We start from the raw sequence: 16,036 nt of genomic DNA on the forward strand, positions 1-16,036 counted from the left end.
ATTAGGTTTTTCGTTGAATAATATTTCGTTGTAATGTTTTTTTGTACACAGGAGGACGTCGGGTTGTTCTTCTACTGCCAGATGGAAACCTAATGATGACAGAAGTGGACGAGGAGCAGTATGCTGCTCTCGGATTGGACAACAAGTAGAATGAGAGAGAGTGAGAGAGAGTGTGTGCTAGTAAGATATATGTGTGAGAGTGAAAGAACAAGTTCTGTAAAGCTCAACTCACACTTAGGCGACTCAGATGGAGAAGAGACTGGACTCTAGTGGAGAGCATGTGTTTTGAAATGGTGACGTCGCGGAGACTAGAATCGACTGGTCTGAGTGTCACCATTTGGAAACACATGCTCTCCACTAGAGTCCAGTCTCTTCTCCACCTGAGTCGCCTAAGTGTCAGTTGAGCCTCAATCATGATTATCATGTATGTTTTGTATTAGATTATGGTTTAAACTTCTAAATGAAAATCCAATTTGTCTTTTAAGTAGTAAAGTAATACAAACTGCAAGAAATTTTAATTTGATATAATTTGTAATGTGTAATATTGTAATTTAATCAGACCAATTAAACGTACATATTTTTTGCAATTTTGGAGTTGAAATTGGTGTTGAAATTCCCGTGCTTTTATTTTTTTATTAATTTCTTGTATAAAATACTATAATCATAATACAATTATGACATTGGAGGAAAAACTAGGCTGAGCCTGTACTATTTCTCTCCAAAATTTTTGATAAAATGTAAATGTTGTCCAAAAGACAAGGTTATGTAATCACACACTGCTTCGTCACTAGATTTTAGGTCCAAGAATGATGATTTAAAATTTTGAATTTTGAAGGTTGATTTTATACTTTAAATAAATTACAGATATGAGAGATTGGAACACATGGCCTTTTGAAAATTGGCAAATTTTATGTTTGCAGCTGCATAACTCACCCTGTATAGTAACTGGGGGTGCCAAATTTGACTTGGACATCACTCAGGTAGAGCTTCATCTATGGTGCAAATATCAGCCAAATCTGAGATACTTTCTGTTTCTCAAAAACCCACGATGGTTAGTCCATGATGATTGTTATGATTTTGTGAAAAATAAAAATAGCTCAAACTTTCTGCTCTTTTGGTGTGAGGAACTCGAATCTGGTATTAGATTTGCAAAATTCCTTACCGTTCATTAGATATGGGCGTTTGAAAATTTGTGGATTCTCTCATGAAGCTGCATAACTCACCCTGTATAGTAACTGGGGGTGCCAAATTTGACTTGGACATTACTCAGGTAGAGCTTCATCTATGGTGCGAATATCAGCCAAATCTGAGATACTTTTTGCTTCTCAAAACCCACGATGGTTAGTTAGTCCATGATGATTGTCATGATTTTGTGAAAAATATAAATCGCTCAAACTTCGTGACCTTATGCTCTTTGGTGCGAGGAACTCGAATCTGGTATTAGATTTGCAAAATTCCTTATCGTTCATTAGATATGGGCGTTTGAAAATTTGTAAATTTTATTTTTGAAGCTGTATAACTTACCTTGTATAGTAACTGGGGGTGCCAAATTTGACTTGGACATTACTCAGGTAGAGCTTCATCTATGGTGCAAATATCAGCCAAATCTGAGATACTTTCTAGTTCTCAAAACCTACGATGAATACTCCATGATGATTATAATTTTGTGAAAAATAAAAATCGCTCCAACTTTCTGACCTTATGCTCTTTGGAGCGAGGAACTCGAATCTGGTATTAGATTTGCAAAATTCCTTATCGTTCAGGAGATATGGGCGTTTGAAAATTTGTGGATTCTCTCATGAAGCTGCATAACTCACTCTGTATAGTAACTGGGGGTTTCAAACTCGGCTTTGACATTTCTCAGGTAAAGCTTCATCTATGGTGCAAATATTAGCCAAATCTTAAATACTTTTTGTTTTTCAAAACGCATTTTCATCATACTTTTGTGAGAAATAAAAATCTCTCAAATTTAGAAATTGGGGTACCTTAAGCAATACTTTCCTAAACCATGGTAATAGGGCAAGGAAAGTAAAAATTGCAATTTACGCTGTGAATTCAACTATATTTTATTTATTTCATTTAATGACAATAGAATTCATTATTTTTAGAATAAGCAGAAATTATAATTTCAGATTGCTGATTTCAAAACATCTATACATAATATATAAACTCCAGTTTGTGCGTACATAATCAGTGTTCATTTTTAAACAATATAAAATCATTTTTCAAATATTGAATCCTATCTCAACTCTCATCTGGCACTACCTCCGTAAACAAAGCCGTAGTGCGTTCGTGTGACGTCAGCAAAGGTAGGGCTCCTACACCAATAAAAACACTGATATAGATCACCTGAAATCAACGAATTTTTATTGGTGTAGGGACCCTACCTGTGCTGAAGTCACATGTATGCACTACGGCTTTGTTTACGGAGGCCGGTTTCCGAGCTCAGGATCTAGCCAAGAGACTGTTTAGTCTAGAGACTTTAAACAGCTGGAGTCAGAAAATTTGCTTCCCAAAACGGGGCGTGGTCACAGTCCACGTGTAAATTAAATTTCGAAAAACTAGAAAGTTGAACACAAAATAAAATAAAGAGAAAATAGTGTAAAGATTCAGTTACTTTGAATTATTTAGAAATGTTTCATTTCGTCAAGGAAAAACGTTTCCAATTATAGAAATGAGGAATTTTTAAGATTATCATAAAAACTACGACTACTAAAAACTATAGTGAGGTCCCCGTTATAATGGCAGTGGATAAAGATAGAAAAATAGCAATGCCGATTCTCTGAATTAATTAATTATATTTCTACACTGTCGAAAACATAATTGGCATCGTTTTGGACCTAGAAATGGATAGTACCACCGGCTTTGTCGAATGATAGACAAGGATAGCAAAACCAAAGCTGATCAAATACTGGCATTATAACCTCACTATAGAAAATTGAACACAAAATAAGATGAATAGAAAATAGTGTAAATTTTCAGCTATTTTGAATTATCTTTGAAGCTTCTAAATTGAAAATCTACTTTGTGAGATACTTGATGACTGAGAATTTTGTGAATTGAAGAACTACAAGACTAGACAAGGATAGCAACACTGATGTTATTCAAATACAGCCATTATAACGTGGACCTCACTATAGCAATTAGTGTTCGACAATATGATACAGTATCAACACACATGATACAGTATCATCTCAACTTGATACACAATACCATAATTTGATACAAAACAGGATAGAGCTATCTGCTTTGTGGCATGATAGACAAGGATAGCAACACTAATGTTGATCAATTACTGCCATTATAACATGGACCTCACTATAGCAATTAGTGTTCGACAATATGATACAGTATCAACACACATGATACAGTATCATCTCAACTTGATACACAATACCATAATTTGATACAAAACAGGATAGAGCTAGCTATCTGCTTTGTGGAATGATAGACAAGGATAGCAACACCAATGTTAATCAAATACTGCCATTATAACATGGACCTCACTATAGCAATTAGTGTTTGACAATATGATACAGTATCATCTGAACTTGATACACAACACCATAATTTGATACAAAACAGGATAGAGCTATCTGCTTTGTGGAATGATAGACAAGGATAGCAACACTAATGTTCATCAAATACAGCCATTATAACGTGGACCTCACTAAAATCTTCAGTAAGAATTTATTAATATTTGAGAATTTATTTTTTGTGAATAGAAGAACTACAAGACTTGACCTGTTTCGGACTATGTGTAACCTTATCTAAATTTGGGAGAGGAATAGCACAAGGTTAGGTACCTTATTATTCCTCTCCCTATCATTTTGATGATGTACTTATTGTATGAATATTAAATTTTAGAAATGTTTCATTTTGTCAAGGAAAAATGTTTCCAATCATAGAAATGATAAAATAAATATTATCATAAAAACTGTGACTATGCCCACTACCTCCGTAAACAAAGCCTTAGTGCATTCGTGTGACGTCAGCACAGGTAGGGCTTCTACACCAATAAAAATTTGTTGATTTTAGCTGATCTATATCAGCTAGAGTTTCTATTGGTCTAGGAGCCCTACCTGTGCTGACGTCACACGAACGCACTACGGATTTGCTTACGGAGGTAGTGCTATGCCCCGTTTCGGAAAGCCAATTTTCTGACTCCAGCTGTTTAAAGTCTAGAACTTGGCTAGATCCCGAGCTCGGAAACCGGGCCTTATAGATTTCATCAACAACAACTAACAGGTAATTCAGAATAAGGCACTTGTATTTTTCGACATAATATTGTGCAAGATGTGGAAAATGTAGAAAATGGAAAAATGTAATCTTGAAAAGAATCACAGTTACTGATAATTATTACTAAATAATATAAATAATTTAGATTCATTATTATAATCGGAATATTTTTTCAATAATTTGGAACTGTTTCTCAGTTGTTCAATAGCTAGATTATTGTGAGAGTTGGGCTCAACTGACACTTAGGCGACTGAGGTGGAGAAGAGACTGGACTCTAGTGGAGAGCATGTGTTTTGAAATGGTGACGTCGCGGAGACTAGAATCGACTGGTCTGAGTGTCACCATTTGGAAACACATGCTCTCCACTAGAGTCCAGTCTCTTCTCCGCCTAAGTGTCAGTTGAGCCTTAATTTATTAGTTTTTATTGGGATACTTAGGCCCGGTTGCACAAAAGCCGGTTAAATTTTAACAGTAATTAATTCCACGAGAACCTACCAGAGAAGCCGTCATTCAAAAAAAGCCCTCTCTGATTGGTTCTCGTGGAATTAATCACGGTTAAAATTTAACCGGCTTTTGCGAAACCGGCACTTTGCAGTAAATAATATTGGAGTATCCAATTGAAGTATTTACTAATCACTGTTAAGTTTACAATGGACCAAATTTTATATTGTACTAGCAGGTAACCCTTGCTCCGCAAGGGTCCATTTCAAATCTTGACAAACTGAAAACTTGACCTACTGAAATCTTGAAGAATTTGAAATAGGCCTGTAACAATCCTCGGTAAATTGAGAATGTATATGCAAAATGTCAAGTTAATGAGTTGAGTAGTTGAGACGTGATGATGCGTCATTAGTGAATCTCCTATCCCATACGTGTATAAGCCAGTTCTTTCCTTTATTATGGAATTATTTTATATATAAATAATTATATATTATTCTTGTCATATTGTAGTACAAAATATAAACATACATACTCGTCGAAAATCTCTTCTATCAGAATAATTTCAGTAGTGTAAAATGAATTTACTTTCAGATTTTTATTTATTTTGATAAATTTCAAGTCTATTGAACAACTGAAAATCAGTCCAATGATAGAAATACATCAATTTAAGGGTCATAAGCTTAATTAATGGATTAACTGATTGTTCAATCTCGGAATGCAACTAATAGCTAGCTTTAATCCTAGATTAAGTTGAACTCGATTCAATTTAATCCTAGTTTAGGTTAACCTCGATTCAAACTGCGGTTGAGTTTAATCTCGGAATGTAACTAATAGTTTGCTTTAATCCTAGATCAAGTTGAACTCGATTCAATTTAATCCTAGATTAAGTTAACCTCGATTCAAACTGCGATTAAGTTTAATCTCGGAATGTAACTTATAGCTTGCTTTAATCCTAGATTAAGTTGAACTCGATTCACTGCGGTTGAGCGTACAGATCTAATTATATACTCCATTAATATAATTAAATTATATATTTCCTACAATAAACTAAACAAAGACCTCCCTAGAAATTCAGTGACATTACAAAACACTTTAATACAATAAAATAGTATTCAGTTAATTATATTGCTTATATAATAAGTTGTGTTAAAATAATGCACATTTTATAAAGCAGTCTTAGAATAGGCTATCTTTAGATAAATGGTGTTATGAACGCAAAAATGGTTTGAAAATTTCCCAGGCAACATGTTTTTCCCATGAAAATGAGTCATGAAATTCGGAAAAATTGGAATTTTTATAAACAATCATTTATTTTGATTTTGTAGGTTGGTATTCTCAATTATTTCTAATCCCAATTTGCCAAGTGTTTCAGTTGGCAGCCATGGCAAATATATATTTTATCAATATTCATAGGAAAACAATAATTATAGATTAATAAACAATTCCCTCTAACAAAACAAAATTTCCCTACTTTACACAACCCACTACTCTGAACAACAAGAAATCAATTTGTTTGCCTTGGAAAATTTTTCAATCCTCAATTTTGCCTCCGAAAAACTTCCCCCAAAACTTCAAAAAATATTATTTTATCAAAAATTGTGGTAATATAAATTACAAATATATATCTATTTGCTTTTAACAAGCATAAATCCCTCTATTAACAAAAACACTCTATCGCCTATAATAATAGTCTAGTTTTTACTATATCTACAACTTTCTAGATTTTTCACTAATAAAAATCGCGTTTTATTTATAAATGGTAATAGAATTATAAATAATCAATTTATGACTCACTTCTCAGTTACTATGCATAACAAATTGGAATTTCAGGAATCTATATTACAAATATTTGGGAACTTACAAATAGTTACTATATAATCATAGAGAAACAATAGCATAAGTAGATACCCCATGGTATAGGGCGTTTATGTCGCAACTTTTACTGTTATCTCAAGCCGATAGTCCACATAGTTCTTTCCCGTGAAGCTGTGTGACGCTGGTAGTCTCACACTGTGCCGTTCATACACTCTTACCCGGTCAAAACAGTAAAAATCGACAGTAATCGGCTTGAGATAACAGTAAAAAATGCGACATAAACGCCCTATACCATGGCATATCTACTTACGCTATTGTTTCTCTATGATATTACAAATTGGGAAATGTAATGAGTAGGTATATCTATATAATAACAAATTATTGATAATTTCGATACAGTTACTACATCTTAATACAAATTAATAATATTTAATAAATATGGAAAATGTAAATGTAGAACAAAAGTATAGCAACAAGTATCTGTGACTTGTAATGGGGACATGTTGTAATGGGAAATGACCCAGCTTTAAACTTGGTTTTAAGAGAAAACCTGGTTTAATACAAAACTTGATTCAAATCAAAACTTAGTTTGATGCAAAACTTGGATTAATGGCTGAACTTGATCCAAGGCTGTGCAAAGGCTAAAAATAAACTTTCTACTGGTGATATTTTTCAAAGTTTTTCGATTTATACATCATCAAGCTATCAAAATGAAAAAGTTTTCACGAGAAAACATTCTTTTCCCGATCAATGAATATTTTCTTCATTTTCTAATATTGCTGTGATAAATTCTAAATAGTGTGTTTGTCTTTTCGGTCTCGGAAAAAGTTTGAAATTTTCTAATTAATTGTGATTGATTTTATTTAATTTAGAAGTATTTTTTTATTTAAAAGTGATTTTTGTGTGTTTTGAATTGTAAATTTAGTGTGTAATTGAAGAATGTTAAGTGACACATAACCTAGATATATTTGGACTGTTGTATAAATTAGAATTGGAACCGTTTTGGGCTTATAAGCCTGTGGTACTTTTCTGTAAGTTGTGTAATTCTGAATGATTTAATAAATAAATAAATCATTATTTATTGAGATATGAGCGCCTAAAGTTTCAATTTTTGGGACAGAACATTTCAAATTCGGTAAGAAATAAATCCATGAGATTTTAAGGATAGATTCTTCATGGTATTGTTGATCTAGTAAAACAAAAATTTTCTTAAAATATCATTTTTTGACACTTTACATAACTTTTAGTTGAGTTATTTTTGGTAATTTGAATAGCTTTCTCAAAAATTGATATTTTAAGAAAATTTTTGTTTTACTAGATCAACAATACCATGAAGAATCTATCCTCTAAATCTCATGGATTTATCTCTTACCGGATTTGAAATGTTCTGTCCTAAAAATTAAAACTTTAGGCGCTCATATCTCAATAAATAATGATCGGGAATAAAATGTTTTCTCGTGAAAACTTTTTCATTTTGATAGCTTGATGATATACAAATCGAAAAACGTTGAAAAATATCACCAGTAGAAAGTTTATTTTTAGCCTTTGCACAGCCTTAAGACAAAACTTGGTTCAAATCAAAACTTGAACTTTTGCTACACTTGATTCAAGACAAAACTTGGCTTTTAAGACAAAACTTGATTCAAGACAAATCTTGCTTATAAGACAGAATACATATAACAATTTTCTTCATGGTATACAATGAGTGCGCTACAAAAATACAAATTTATCTACAAATAAATATAATACACTTACATAAAGATCTCTTTTGTCACACTGTACATATTTATAAAAATATATAATGTATAAAATAATAAAGCTAACAGATGAATATAATTGTAATCATATAACAGTTGAGATATTTGAAACAAGTAATTTATTATAGAGGCACACAGTATTGTACGCTTGGTCCCATCTAAGATAATCTGTAATAGAAAACAAAATTAATTATTGATTAATATAAATAAATAAAATAAATAAATGTTTTATTGTAGCATCAAAAGAGAACATCAAATGCATTACATCGTCAAATGGTAACAAAAGTAGACACATAAAAAATAAATGGAACTATTAAATAATATAAGTCACAATCAATAAAATTAAATCAATAAATTGAAAGAACAGTTTTACGGGTTAAAATGTCGAACAATTCCTACAATTCGTTCACAATTTTCTATTTTCTATAATTATATTATAATCTACTGTATATCTAATCTTCTAATCTACAATCTAAATCAAAACCTACATTTTCAGCAGTAAGTCTTCCAATTTTCAAAAAAAGATTGAAATATTGGTTGTTTGAAATAAGTGAGGAGGAGACTGTGGCTCTGGTCTTGGCGGGCGGCGGACTCACCTGACTTCATAATTAACATGACTTTTACTGACTCTATACCAATACTGACTGACTCTATACGATACAGACTGGCTATATACGATACAGACGGACTTTACAATACAGAATGACTTCTGCGATACAAAACTATGACATTCATTTGAATGAAATTACCCTCATGAATTGAATTAATTTTGCCTCTCTTTCTTCTCCCCCTTCATAAGGATTCACTATACCTACTTGAAATTTCAACTCGAGTCTACGCACAGGCCACAGTGCCCATGTAGACTCATTCCATAACCTATAATATGGAAACTTAATTTAAGTACATAATTATTCGTATTTTATATTTTATATTATTCATCATTTGTGTACTTACTGTATTTTTGGAATAAAGAATATTCTTGATTGATTGATTGATTGATTGATTGACATAATTTAGGGTTGTATGGCAGAGAGGACCATGAGTCCTAACTACGCCCTAATAAAGGCAAATAGCCAATCAATCAATCTACTTCCAAATCTATCTACATCTGAATCTACATCTACATCTTCTTATTCTTCTTCTTCTTCTTCCTGCTTCTTTTTCTTCTTTTATTCCTCCTGTCTTCTTCTTCTTCTCATTCATCTTCTTCTTCTTCGTCTTCTTCTTATTCTTCTTCTTCTTCTTCTTCTTCTTCCTCTTCTCCTCCTCCTCCTGCCTTCATCTTCTTTTTCTCCTCCTGTCTTCTTCACCATCATCAATCATCTTCTTCTTCTTCTTCTTCTTCTTCTTCTTCTTCTTCTTCTTCTTCTTCTGCTCCTCCTCCTCCTCCTCCTCCTCCTCCTCCTGTCTTCTTCATCAACATCATCATCATCATCATCATCATCTTCTTCTTCTTCATCTTCATCATCATCATCATCATCATCTTCTTCTTCTACTTCTTTTTCTACTACTTCTTCTTCCTGCTTCTTCTTCTTCTTCTTCTTCTCCTCCTCCTCCTGCCTTCTTCTTCTTCTTCTACTACATCTTCTTCCTGCTTCTTCTTCTCTTCTTTTCTTATTTTTCTCCTCCTGTCTTCTTCTTCTTCTTCCACTTCTTCTACTACTTCTTCTTCTTTTTCCTTCTCTAATTCTTCTTCTTCTTCTTCTTCTTCTTCTTCTTCTTCTTCAAAGACCCCCCCCACCAAGACAATTATTGACTAGACAATGAATTGGGGCAAGCGAAGCAAGTCTATTATTAATATCTACGAGGGAATTCAACAGGGGGGGGGCGGAGCACCCTGAATGGAAACACCATGTCGCGAGCGTAGCCAGCCTGCATTCTTATAGAGCAGGCGAGCGAAACGAGCCTGCTGAAATTAGACGGGGGGGGGGGGCCCGGTCTGACTACATAAAATTTTTGTAAGTAATGATAGAAAATAAAATAGATTAAAGTTTTATAACAGTAGTATTTGGAGAAATAGAACAAGGTGTCGGGTGTCCTGTCCTGATCTACACTTTCTTGTAAAAATAAAAAAATCTGGTGTGGCGCACTCACACAACTTTCCTTGCCGTTATGAAAATTAATCACCTGACGCTAGTGTTCCCGCGCATCTCAAGTCTACTATTCAAAGATTTGAGCCAGCTGGTGACAGGGCAATAACGCTGGAGACACACATGAGGTCTGCTATCTCTTCATAGTGAATGATTTAATAGAATCAACAATAATTTGCAATTGAATAATCACATTTTCTCGAATTTAAAGCTTATTTTCAATTTTAGGTGAAAATGTTACTGAACATTAATTGTAGAGATTTTCATGCTCAATCTACTCCACTTGATTTTTTTTGTTTCAATTGTATCTGGAGCTGATAATTGGGAATCTATCTGCATTGATGGGGCGAAGCTCCTGAAATTTTTACAGATATGAGACTGTGGCAGTTGATAGAGCTTATCGATGACTATTTTAGGTATGAATTTGATCAAAATCGTTGGAGCCGTTTCCGGCTCATATTAAATTATTCATATTAAATGAAAAGACTAAGAAATTGTCAAAAACCACAGATTTTGTTGAAATTTAGAAAGACCGGTTTCGGTTGTTACACCATTGTCAATCTCTGATAAACGAGAGCAGCAAATAAAAATATATTAATAGTGTAAATTCTGCTGCTCTTGTATTTAGTTTTAGTTTATCAGAGATTGACAATGGTGTAACAACCGAACCGGTCTTTCTAAATGTGTGTGTAACTGGCTTAATAAGAAGGAACAATATAGTGAAATAATAACTAGTAGTTCTGTGAACAGTAGACCTCGCGCAGTTATAAACCACAGTCTCCTCTAATACTGTCCATCAGAGTAAATTCTGTCCTGTCCTGTCGTGTCGGCGAGATATCGGTGTATAAACGACTAATTGCTGTTTCGGTTGTTGTATCGACAATGCTAATAATTTGTTGTAAACAGCTATGCTACTATCATCAAAAGCTTACCGAGTTGAAAGCAGAGAAAAGTCGGGAGAAAATACTATACTACTTCAAGTTATCAATTGCATGCCTCACTGCATGCAATTAATAGTCCACACAACAGCTGTTTTTTCACTAAGTTACATTGAGATATTGAATTGCATGCGTCATTGCTTGCAATTTATAATCTACTCGACAGCTGACTACTAGACCTCACGCATTATTCTCATCCACAAGTACCTGATTGAAACTATAGACCTTATGGAAATACAGCAATAGACTGGCTTCTCCACACATCTGTGTAATCACTTGTCAGCTGATTATGATGAATAATTCTATAGTCTGATTTTTACTCTAATATTGGCGTATGAAGGAGGCTCCTTTTCCTTTTATATTATCCTTGAAATGCAAAATTTCCAAAAACCTTGTATATACGTCGACGCGCAATTAAAAAGGAACATACCTGTCAAATTTCATGAAAATCTATTACCGCGTTTCGCCGTGAATGCGCAACATATAAACATTTAAACATTTAGGGCTGGTTTCCGAGCTCGAGATTTAGCCAACGGGACTACGCCCCGTTTTGGAAAGCCAATTTTCTGACTCCAGCTGTTTAAAGTCTAGGACTTGGCTAAATCCCGAGCTCGGAAACCAGCCCTAAATGTTTAAATGTTTATATGTTGCGCATTCACGGCGAAACGCGGTAATAGATTTTCATGAAATTTGACAGGTATGTTCCTTTTTAAATTGCGCGTCGACGTATATACAAGGTTTTTGGAAATGTTGCATTTCAAGGATAATATAAAAGGAAAAGGAGCCTCCTTCATACGCCAATATTAGAGTGAAAATCAGACTATAGAGTTATTCATCATAAATCAGCTGTCGAGTAGATTATAAATTGCAAGCAATGACGCATGCAATTCAATATCTCAATGTAACTTAGTGAAAAAACAGCTGTTGTGTGGTAAAGTTTCAGATATTTTGAATTATCTAGGAATGTCTAATTTCGTCAAGGAAAAACGTTTCCAATTATAGAAATGAGAAAATAAAAACTACGACTACTGTTATAAAAGCTGCGACTACGTCCCGTTTTGGAAAGCCAATTTTCTGACTTCAGCTGTTTAAAGTCTAGGACTTGGCTCGTATAGATCAGCTGATAGTTGCAGTGATAGTAGTTTTAATTTTTCTGCTCAAAATTTTCAAGTTTATTTCAATATTATTGAAACTTTCGGATTGTTTAGTGTTATTTCCGGCTCTTATCAACCCTTCGAAATTCAAAATTCATCAGTCATATCTGGAATACGTATTCTCTGAGTGTTAATCTTTGGTGAAAACAGAAATTTTAACTTAACCTCACTTTGGACTATTTATGCCAAAATCAAGGATTTGAAGAAGTTTTGGGCAATTGCCTGTTTCTCTTTCCAAATATTGTGTTTGTGACTGTTCTAATAAATAAATAAATAAATAAATCCCGAGCTCGGAAACCGGCCATAAGAGAAATGCCAAACCGTCGACTTGAATCTTAGACCTTACTTCGCCCGGTCAATAATCAATAATTAGAGAGTAAGTTTGTAGAATATTTGAATTTACCAGTGATGAGTAATGAGTTCATAGCTCGATCTCGTCCATGGTGCGGCTGAGTCGATGGCTGTCGATACGTCTGCGCTGACTTCGTCTGACTGCATCCGCCCGTCTGTAGGGCTCCGACTTGAGGCCAAGCAGGATGTCCTCCAACGCTCCGTTGTAGACCTCGTCCTGATGCAGCAGTTTCTTCTCTTGTACCTGCGACAAACAGTCAATCAATCAATCAATCAATCAATCAATCAATCAATGAACTTGATTTATTGAGTTTAATTTGCTACACTTCGTCCTAGTAGTACTCTAGTCACTTCTCTAGCACCTAAGGCCTACCATACAAGTTTCGATCGGCTCGAAGGCCCGGACTGTTCAGTCCAGGCCTTGACGCTGGTGTGGCCTCAAGGTCACAAGAAATTCAGAGGCCCGGCCCGAAGGCGGATTAATTTTAATTCCTCTTGAGACAGAGCTGAACGTGAGCGGGGAAACCTTGTCGATCGGCTCGAAGGCCCGGTGACACTGGTGTGGCCTCAAGGCCGGCTTCTGGCCTCACTGGAATCCAAAGAGACCCGGCCCGAAGGCGGATTAATTTTAATTCCTCTTGAGACAGAGCTGAACGTGAGTGGGGAAACCTGGTCGATCGGCTTGAAGGCCCGGACTGTTCAGTCCAGGCATTGACACTGGTGTGGCCTCAAGGCCGGCTTCTGGCTCACTGGAACCCAAAGAGACCCGGCCCGAAGGCGGATTAATTTTAATTCCTCTTGAGACAGAACTGAACGTGAGTGGGGAAACCTGGTTTCGCCTGAAGGCCAAAACACCCGCTCTTCCCCCTCCACCATATTTTCTACCCTCGGTCAACACGTTTTGCATATGTTGAGATATAAAATTTACCTTCTTTTACTTCTCTTCTCTTCTTTGCCTGCCTATTACATGGGAAACCATAGTGGCTAGGTATCTTCCTCTCTTTTTTTCTCTTCTCCAACACACCCAACCACAAAACCAATGGTTTTTTATATTTGTAACATTTTATTTGTTTCATAATTCTTTGTAAAATTTTGTTTTGTCTTGTTTTGTGTGTTATGAATAGAAAAATTATTCGAAAAATCGATTTCTTGAAAGAATAAGAATAAGAATGTTTATTTCGCCAAAATTACATAGTTACAAAACATGAATGATACATACAAAATGCATAATAAAAATGTAAATTATAATAGATCTAAATGATTTGGCACAGCCAGCAAAGTTAAACTTGTGCGCTAGCTGTGAGTTCATAAAGTTTTCATAAGTTACTTATTGCTATCTATTGATAGAAAATGAGAGGAAAATGGTACGGCCTGGGTTTCTTCTCTGATTCGCTCCTTCAGTTCTTGCAAAGTGTTTGTGCGATGTTTGAAACTCTATTTTTGAGGTAACCCCATAGGAAAAATCTCATATGCTTGAATCGGGTGAGCATGCCGGCCACCTCAAGTCCACCCTTGATGAGATAGGCCGCCACCCTGGCAACATTTGTCTCAACACATTCATTCAAATGCGCCCTGTGTGGGCTGTACCTTCATCCTGCTGAAACCATATTTCTCCCAGGTCATGTTGCTCAGTAAGTTCTTTCAATTTGGGGCGCAGAAACGTTTGTAGCATTGTCACATAACGCTGGGAGGTGACATTTATTTTATTTATTTATTCATAGACAATAGATGCAATGCAGGTAAAAACAACAGCATTCGCCCAAAACTGTTTTAAGCCTTAATTGGAATACACGGTCTAGAGGTTATGTAAATAATAACTTAATTCACACACTATTTCAAGTCCAAAAAATGTATGTACTACAATAATTTTAGATTTATCAGATTAATTAATTTCAAAATACAAATCCAAACCAAAATCTTCCTTCACAATCTCGAAAAATATTAAAAATTTCACTTAAATCCACAAATTATACTCATGTTAAAATTCTAAACATGTTAAAATAATTATTATTGACGGTGATGTTGCCGCATTCTCGAACAACTAAGGCCAGCTCACCCGATTCAATTATAGGCTATGCGATCTTTTACTTTCCTTGCCCTACTACCATAGGTAAGGAAAGTATTGCTTTCCAAAAAAAATTAAGGTACCCTATTTTCAAGTTTTCTATACGTTTCAAGGTCCCCTGAGTCTAAAAACATGATTTTTGTGTTGGTCTGTGTGTGTGTGTGTGTGTGGTGTTGGTGTGTGTGTGTGTGGTGTGTGTGTGTGTGTGGTGTTGTGTATGTGTGTATGTCTGTGAACACGATAACTCCATTCCTAATCAACCGATTGACTTGAAATTTTAAACTTAAGGTCCTTATACCATGAGGATCTGACAATAAGAAATTCAATAAAGTTGAATTCAAAATGGCGGAAAAAATGGCGGATAATTACTAAAAAACCATGTTTTTCACGGTTTTCTCAAAAACGGCTCTAACGATTTTCTTCAAATTTATACCATGGATAGCTATTTATAAGCCCTATCAACTGACATGAGTCTCATTTCTGGGAAAATTGCAGGAGCTCCGTAATATTCTTGTGAAAAATGGCGGATAATCACTAAAAAACCATGTTATTCACGGTTTTCTCGAAAACGGCTCTAACGATTTTCTTCAAATTTATACCATGGAGAGCTATTTATAAGCCCTATCACTGACATGAGTCTCATTTCTGGGAAAATTGCAGAAGCTCCTCCGTAATATTCTTGTGAAAAATGGCGGATAATCACTAAAAAAACCATGTTTTTCACGATTTTCTCAAAATAACTTGACGATTTTTTTCAAATTCATACTCGTATAGTTATTTATAAGCTCTATTAACTGGCATGTCTCCTTTCTGGGAAACTAATGGGGGGTCCACCCATCCTTGAAAAATGGACTTTGTAACCTCCTTCTCGTGCATGAGGTAGGTAGGTAGAGTAGTTAGTTCATGAGAAGAACACATAGTCGAGATATTTCATCTGTAGAACAGCTGTTTGGACGACTTTAAAAAATGACTAGAAAAAAAACATCGAATTTCACAATTTACACAAAGGAAAAAAGTACTCTGAAAACAATTATATAATGCACATATACAAAAGTCTGATCGTAGTTTCAAAAATTTGCAAGGAAAGTTGTGTGAGTGTACACACAGATTTTTCTATGGGGTTACCTCAAAAATAAAGTTTTCAAAGATCGCCCACACACCTTGGAAGAACTAAAGAAGCGAATCA

At 34.8% G+C, this 16,036-nt stretch overlaps 2 protein-coding genes across 4 annotated transcripts in view; one reads left to right on the forward strand and one right to left on the reverse strand.

The window, feature by feature from the left end:
• LOC120354137 overlaps positions 1–587 on the forward strand; it is a 29,341-nt gene extending 28,754 nt beyond the window's left edge. For all 3 annotated transcript variants that reach the window (XM_039440449.1, XM_039440451.1, XM_039440450.1), the window contains exon 13: positions 52–587. In XM_039440449.1, the coding sequence (XP_039296383.1) occupies positions 52–149 (98 nt within the window). In that variant the 3' untranslated portion in view covers positions 150–587. The remainder of the gene's footprint in view (positions 1–51) is intronic.
• Positions 588–7,941: 7,354 nt separating this feature from the next.
• The window catches only part of LOC120354253 (formin-like protein), a 47,103-nt gene continuing 39,008 nt past the window's right edge, over positions 7,942–16,036 (reverse strand). Inside the window, exons 6-7 of the mRNA XM_039441127.1 lie at positions 12,838–13,029; positions 7,942–8,420 (exon numbers count right to left, since the gene is read on the reverse strand). Coding sequence (XP_039297061.1) covers positions 8,338–8,420; positions 12,838–13,029 — 275 coding nt within the window. The 3' untranslated portion in view covers positions 7,942–8,337. The remainder of the gene's footprint in view (positions 8,421–12,837; positions 13,030–16,036) is intronic.

This window comes from Nilaparvata lugens, chromosome 14 (assembly GCF_014356525.2).
Source record: "Nilaparvata lugens isolate BPH chromosome 14, ASM1435652v1, whole genome shotgun sequence".
NCBI lineage: Eukaryota > Metazoa > Arthropoda > Insecta > Hemiptera > Delphacidae > Nilaparvata > Nilaparvata lugens.